At 51.1% G+C, this 7,298-nt stretch overlaps 1 protein-coding gene across 1 annotated transcript; it reads right to left on the bottom strand.

Moving 5' to 3' along the window:
* Window positions 1–4,012: 4,012 nt before the first annotated feature.
* Window positions 4,013–6,490, bottom strand: VOLCADRAFT_100341 (uncharacterized protein; the record flags this gene model as incomplete). Its single annotated transcript, XM_002958952.1, has 4 exons — window positions 4,013–4,045; window positions 4,873–5,040; window positions 6,188–6,298; window positions 6,407–6,490. The coding sequence occupies 4 exons, from the start codon at window positions 6,488–6,490 to the stop codon at window positions 4,013–4,015; spliced, it is 396 nt and encodes a 131-aa protein (XP_002958998.1).
* Between the last annotated feature and the right edge of the window lie 808 nt (window positions 6,491–7,298).

The following is a 7,298-nucleotide window of genomic DNA, read 5'->3' as shown; positions in this document are numbered from 1 at the left end:
TTTAGGGGATGATTTCATCCCCTAAAGGGGAACTAAAGGGGATGGAAACAACGGACTCTGTCACGGGCATTGCTTTTTGCCCCTAAAAAACAACTAGGCTTATAACCAGCGCACGCGTCATTTAAAACAGAGTACATGTAATCAACAAAATTGGCACAACGTACCCCTTTACACTACGCACATTAAACTACAATCAACGTGGCCCAATTTTTTGGCTGGTTTGGTATGGCTCCGCTGATCCCGAAGGGTATCCGGCCTACGGCTGGATGGTTTGATGGACCTTAACTTAGGCCGAAGCTACCAGTTAAACTTTATAGTAATTTAATGTTGTACAGGCTGCGCCATGACGACTAAACTACATTAACAACAAGATTGGGTGTCGGCTTCAAGGAAGCCGGAAAAAGGGCGGGGCCCCTCTGCATCCGTACAGGCCGGTAGCAAGGGTGGCAAGTGTGACAATTGATGGGTAATGTCAACATGGTGGTTTGTGTCAGAAATGTATATATTTCGAGCGATTTCGGGACTATTCCGTCGCACAGGCACCGGCGGATTCGTGAGCATCGCCTGCGTCCATCCTGGGTGCATGCCACATCGACATCCGGGTGCATGCCGCATGGACAGTACGGCAGACCGCAAACGGAGCCGTTGCTTAACATATGAAGTCCGGTGCTGTCTGTGATGTTTTGGTCTTGAAGCACCAGCGGCTACAGGAAATCGACATCCGGGTGCATGCCGCATCGACATCCGGGTGCATGCCACATCGACATCCGGGTGCATGCCACATCGACATCCGGGTGCATGCCGCATGGACAGTACGGCAGACCGCAAACGGAGCCGTTGCTTAACATATGAAGTCCGGTGCTGTCTGTGATGTTTAGGTCTTGAAGCACCAGCGGCTACAGGAAAGCACCCCACTGCCGCATGGCTTTGTAATAATTAAACAGATAAGTAAGAGCGGCAGAGTGCAACTCTTCGGAGGCCCCGTGCATTGGCCAAAGTAAATGTACAAACAAGCAGCTTGTGTATTTCATAGAGAAATGAAAGCAAATTATGTTGGCCTGCTGGTGGCAAGTCGGATTGCCCATGCCGGCAAATGGTAACACAAGCTGGGTGTTCGAGTTATCATACGCCGTCATCTCAGAATTCCATTATGAGATACGCGGCAGCTTTCGGGATGAAATTTAGCGCGAGAGGCGTTGATGTGACTTTTGAGGTCGGTGAATGGAGGCAGCTAAACTTGTTTGTGCTCATACGGTCTTTGTTAGCTACATGCGAGATACCTTGCAATAGAGAATGCTGTATAGTACCGATAACGCGTTTCAGCCGGGTGAAATATTATGTTTGGTCCGTTACACACTCAAGGCCTGGGAGTTCGAGTTATCATACGCCGTCATCTAAGAATTCAAATATGAGATACGCGGTACCTTTCGGGATGAAATTTAGCGCGAGAGGCGTTGATGTGACTTTGGCCTCGGTCAATTGAGGCAGCCAAACTTGTTTGTGCTCATACGATTTTTGTTGGCTACATGCGAGATACCTTGCAATAGAGAATGCTGTATAGTACCTATAACGCGTTTCAGCCGGGCGAGATATTATGTTTGGTCCGTTATACACACACACACACACACACACACACACACACACACACACACACACACACACACACACACACACACACACACACACACACACGGACATGGGCAATCCTACAGGTCGGGGCCCCCCTGGGCGCTTCGCGCTGGGGCCCCGCCCAAAAAGGAACTTAACTTAAACTACATTTAAGCTAAATGTAATAAATTATCTATTTCAATTACAGCGCTTGGGCCTAATTTTGGAGCTGATTTTGCTTTATCTTCTAAATTTATTAAGTTAATATCTTGTTTAATTCCATTTTTTCTAAAAAGTCCAATATCTAAACATAAAGCTTGAAGTTCGCCTGTTTGCACCTACTGCGCCCCTAACACCACCCTGGCCCCGCCACCAGGGGCACTCATCCACCAGGTGGTCTGTTGCAAGGCAGTGCCAGCAAGCTTTTAGCTTGCACACAAGCCTAACATGCTCTTTTGGCACGAGACCACCCCCGGGTGCTGGCTTGTTAGACAGCTCGGGCTCAGCCCCCTCGGCCATGTGATGATGGCCGTTGATTTACATACTGCAACGCCCGATTAATGAGTGGTTGGAAGCATACGCGTTTAGATGCCCAGCCTGACGTGTATCCGTCAGACGGCAAGCAACCAGGAATCCACATGGCGAAGTATAAGCATTGGATGGGGCTGGCGGCCGAGCAAGCGGGCAGGAAGGAGGTGCTCCTGCACATCACAATGTTTATCCCACGTTCGGTGAATCGCAAGCTTATGCAGTTTAGGCTTTGCTGTTGGGCACTGGCGGCTAACAGAGCGCGTAAGGGACAGCGTTATATACCCAGGGAGGAGCGAGTATGCCCTTGCTGCGGCACTGATAGCCACATCGAGGATGAGAAACACATTTTGCTGGACTGTCCGGTTTACGACGAAATCAGATCTGATATGGGCTTTCCACGCTTCGAACATATGAAGGACGCTTTGAAGTGGGAACCTGAACGCCTGGCAAGGATGCTGGAATGTATATGGTCTCACCGCAACTCTATCGTTCCCTTTGGTCGTTAGTATCCTTCATCACTTGTCTCGTTGGAAGTGCGAGGTAGGATGGTGCTTATAGGCGATTTGGCAGCCCTTGAGCCCTCGGCTCGTACTAGGGTGGTTTGCAGGTACGGGGAACGCACCCACGACCATGTAACAACAACAACAACAACAACAACAGCAACGCCCAACTTGAGGCCTACGGTCACTGCCAAGCCCCTGACCTTAGCCTCCAGGCCTGTCCTGCTATCGTTTCTGCCACCATGTCCACCATTCCTGCTGCCTCTTGGGCCTGCACAACCACCGCAGCCATCATCACGTCTGATCGCCCACTGCATCGGCATAGAGCCCAAGATCCAAGACTGGAAAAACAAACGGCCCTCTCCATCTTCCCAGACTTTGCTGGCATGCCGCCTTCACCTGTAAGCCGTAGCATTCTGAGCCAAGCCTGTCAGGAAGCTCGGGTTATATCAATGACCAGTACTATAGTTGGGAATGCAGGGGTAGGTCCGGTACCACACCTCCACTGTTGCCATCATCACCACTCTTCACCAGGACCTTAGCTGGCCTGCTTCTGGCACTTGCCCCGCGCCCAGCCCTGTACCATATTCCCTTGAAACTGCGTGACGACACGCATGCCTAGAGCAGAGCACACAGCAACACTGCAATGCCGTTTGGTGACACAGGAATGTGCTCCCAGGGCTTGCCGGGGACTGTAGATTCCAACCCTATATGTCCAAGCATGCGAAGCTGTAGTCGTTGCATGTGAAACATAACATACAATGCCTCTGGATTGCGACGGCCCTGGACCAAAATCCCTGGCCCTTGCACAAAAGCTCACATGCCTTCTTAAACCCCAGGCATTTCATTCGACGGTATGTGTGGACATGTCCCCCCTGAAGGCATACTCGAGATTCCAAAACACCAAGCAGGCCATCTGTTTCAGTTTGCATGTGGACCACGCTACAGCTTATGTTCTTGAGCTTAGTACCTTCACAATACAGTCTAAGACCAAAAGGCCATTAAGCCTGGTTGTGCTTTAAGGGTGAAACCCGTGATAGAGGAGTACCCCTTTGGTCCCAGGGAGATAACACCTTCAGGGTACCGTACTGATATGATGAATTGGTGATCCAATTTGGTGATTGGAATTGCCAAGGCGTATTAGTGTAAATGAACACATGTTCTGGGGAGTGTCACCAACAATTGCTGTGCTGTACAATGCACGGTTACAATTTTCCAAGGGAGAATTGCAACACATCGATTCAGAGATATAGAATCAAATCTTTAATGATGATGGGAGTGGGGATGGGGAGTACAGCGAGAATGATGACAGTGAGGGGGGGAGAGTGAGGAGGAGGAGGAGGGGGATGGGGCTAAGCACGACGGAGAGACCTTCAAGCAGCTGGTGACAGCAGTGCACCACCGTGCTGCCGGCAAGCGAAATGTCATCAGCCCGGGGTGCTACCAGCAGCAGCAGCCACACTTGCTGATTAATCGATTGCATAAAGCGCAGCGGGTGCGTGTCCACACGATAGACAAATATCTTCTTCTTTTAACAGGGGGGTATATCTTCACCCATGGCAGCTACCCTGCGAAACCCTGCCTTCCCCGGTTTTTTGGGGCACCCTCATCCAGTCACCCTAGTCAACTTCTCAGTGGATCGCTCAGGTTCCGCACCCTCCACCGGCATCCAACGGAACCTGCTGGGACGACAGCGGCCTAACTCCATTCCTGGTCGGCTCGCAGATTACCTTAATCCCAGATCACCACCGTCCATCAAGTAGGGGAGCATTACCGTCCACCATCAGAAGGATGTTTGACCCTAACAGATCTCGATCCCGGGATCACCTGGGGGCAAGCATTACCAGTGGTGCCCTAACCTAAGTGTATGTATAATAATATTTGTTGGTGCTTGGTGTACTATTCGGCATCATAGGGTCGTCTATATAATAGGGTGTTGGTCTGACCACAGTGCAACCTGTTACTGCTGACCTGTTACTGCTGAGATTACGCTAATAGCCAGTTCACATGCTACGTTACGTTAAGACTTTTTGGGAAAAGTGGTCGGTTCGGACATGGTAACGGTACGTTACCGGTAAAGTGGACGAAAAGTCTAAAGTGACCGAGGGGGGGGGGGAGGAGGGTAGGATCCGGGCTGGAATTAGGGAAGAGCTCTGTCGCAGAATTAGCCTGGATTTTATTCCTGACAAAAGAATTGGTCTGTCGAGGTCTTGAATTGTTCTGGCGGGCTCACCGGAGGTATTCGAATTGCGCTGTGGAGCCTCGGAATTGGGCTGTGCTGGGCCTGAATTGGCCTGTCCGGGTGTCGAATTGGCCTGTCCGGGTGCCGAATTGGCCTAGCAGGGTATTGAATTAGCCTGACAGGGTATCGAATTGACCTGTTCGGGGTGTCAAATCGGCCCTGCAGTGTATCAAATTAGCGTGTTCAGGGTGTCGAATTGGCTGTCAAGTTGGCAGGATTGGCTCGGGCTGGCATCCAAAAGCACATGACTTTTAAGGAATTTACAGAAAACTTTGCAAGGGGACCGCTTACAAATGCCTCATGTGTGTATTAGTTTCGATCCCACGACATGGAGTGGGAAAACTTGCACACCTGGCTACCGTACTCTGGCACTACTACTACTACCGGAGGCAAGCACTCAGGGCCACGACTGCATTACCCAGTCAAGTCAGCCGCCGAGGCCCCACTGTTTTCCCACCACACTTCATCGGCAGTTCGTCCAGTTTATCCCACGACACTCGTATGCATGAATAGGTTCGGGTGGAAACAATGGCAAATCTCCGATACACCGCTAAACCCAGTACCACGAGCTACAATGACAACAAATGAAAATGCAGATGTCTGTCGAGAAGAATGTGTGCTCCATATGCATTCTGTGCCTTAATCCATCGAGCTCTCCGTTGGGCGGGGCATGGCCCATGAAGTTGCCCCTGGTATTCTTCCCATGCAACCAAACACTGACACAAAACGTTGCACGCCTGGGCCCATGTAAACCATGACACTTCCGTGTGGATTGGCGACCCGCGTGTCTCAGCAACAGAGCGCGCCACAGCAACTATACAGGTGGCTGTCTTGAATATCCAGCAACGAGTTGGCAATCTGTCGAAACTGTGAACCGACCCCCGAACAAGCTGCTCTGCCCTTCAGAGACGTGCCATCTCTGCTGACCTGTACATCAATACACACCAACTGGGTCAGCACAAACCATGTATCACACGAGTGAGGCTCAGCTTGTCACGCGACTTACTGGAATCCAAAATTGTAGTCACGACATTGCTCGCACATGTAACACTTCCCTCCACCCTCTTGTCTATGGTCTTAGGCGGTAAGGCCCGGTACGCTCCCTCTCAGTGCCGTGGCGGCACGAAACGGGGAGAGCTGTAAATCTTCTGCATGGGAGGGGGTGTATGTAAGGACACACGGTCTCTCAAAACACCGTTCGCAATGTTTCCAACTGTTTTCGGCAGTGCACAGGGACATGGCCGCCCCGCGTTTTTGACACAAACTCGCGATATACTCTCTGCAACCAATAGTCCAGATTTCTCACCTCGGAACAAGTCCCATGACGCAACAATTCAATCTGGCGCACAGCTTCCACCCGTTCGTCGTCCCCACCCAGCGCCTCGTGGAGGCACCTCGTGAGAGCCGCCATTTCAGCCTATAGACGCAGTAGAGAATTACATGAACCCCTAGTGAAGGCGGATGGTTTCAAGTGCACCATGGTGCATTTGCATGGTGGGAACACGTAAAGCAAGAAATGACGCACCGCGTCGTTGGGACTGCGTGTCCGCTGGTCCCGGGCATCTCCATCGTCCACAATGTCCTCCAGTGTGACATCGATCGCGGCCATTTGCTCACCGCTCCTACATGACAGCAACCTAGCTTCTAGATAAACATCGCTACACAATGAAATTGGGTAGTTATGTAATACTACTGAAAGGTTCGCGACTGTGACATGCTTGTGACTCAAGCCTACATGGCTGCCCAACTCTTGTTGTACGGAAGCGTGATGCATCGCATTAAAGCATAACAGTGCACATCACCAGAAGTGCTCTTGGCATAGTTATACATCTCTGTGCCGTTGTTGCGCCATCTCTGAGGCGTGTTCCCTTTTGAAAGCTGAAGTCATTTACGCAGCAGGGAACCATTTCTGAACATCCCTGTAACCCAGTATACCCCCTATGCCATTTTATATTATCACCGTAGGTTCTTGCGTCGAACGGTTGTAAGTGAACCATGGTGCATTCATGGAAGTATTCAGAGCGGAGAAGTCTCAGCCCTCTGCTCTGGAAGTCCTGGAGAAAAGCCAGCTTGATTGCAGAGTCTGTGGACGCCAGCACACGGTTAACTCGTGTTGCTGTGGCCACCCAGCGCCATGCACGGTTCTGTATCCACAGTGTTGTGTTCAGGCGCGTGTTTACATATCTTCGTCTGTTGAATGATTGGATGAATGACTGAATGACTGAATGAAAGGGGTTTTACGTTGTGGCGTCTCGCCATGCCACTGGTTCGGGTCGGTTCGGGTGGTGGTATCTTTTCGTCGAACACACCCACCCACCCACCCACCCACCCACCACCCACCACACACACACACACACACACACACACACACACACACACACACACCCACACCCACACCCACACCCACACACCCACAC

Source organism: Volvox carteri, assembly GCF_000143455.1.
Source record: "Volvox carteri f. nagariensis unplaced genomic scaffold VOLCAscaffold_115, whole genome shotgun sequence".
Lineage (NCBI taxonomy): Eukaryota > Viridiplantae > Chlorophyta > Chlorophyceae > Chlamydomonadales > Volvocaceae > Volvox > Volvox carteri.
The sequence above is the reverse complement of the archived record's forward strand: the minus strand, read 5'-3'. Positions and strand labels throughout refer to the sequence as shown.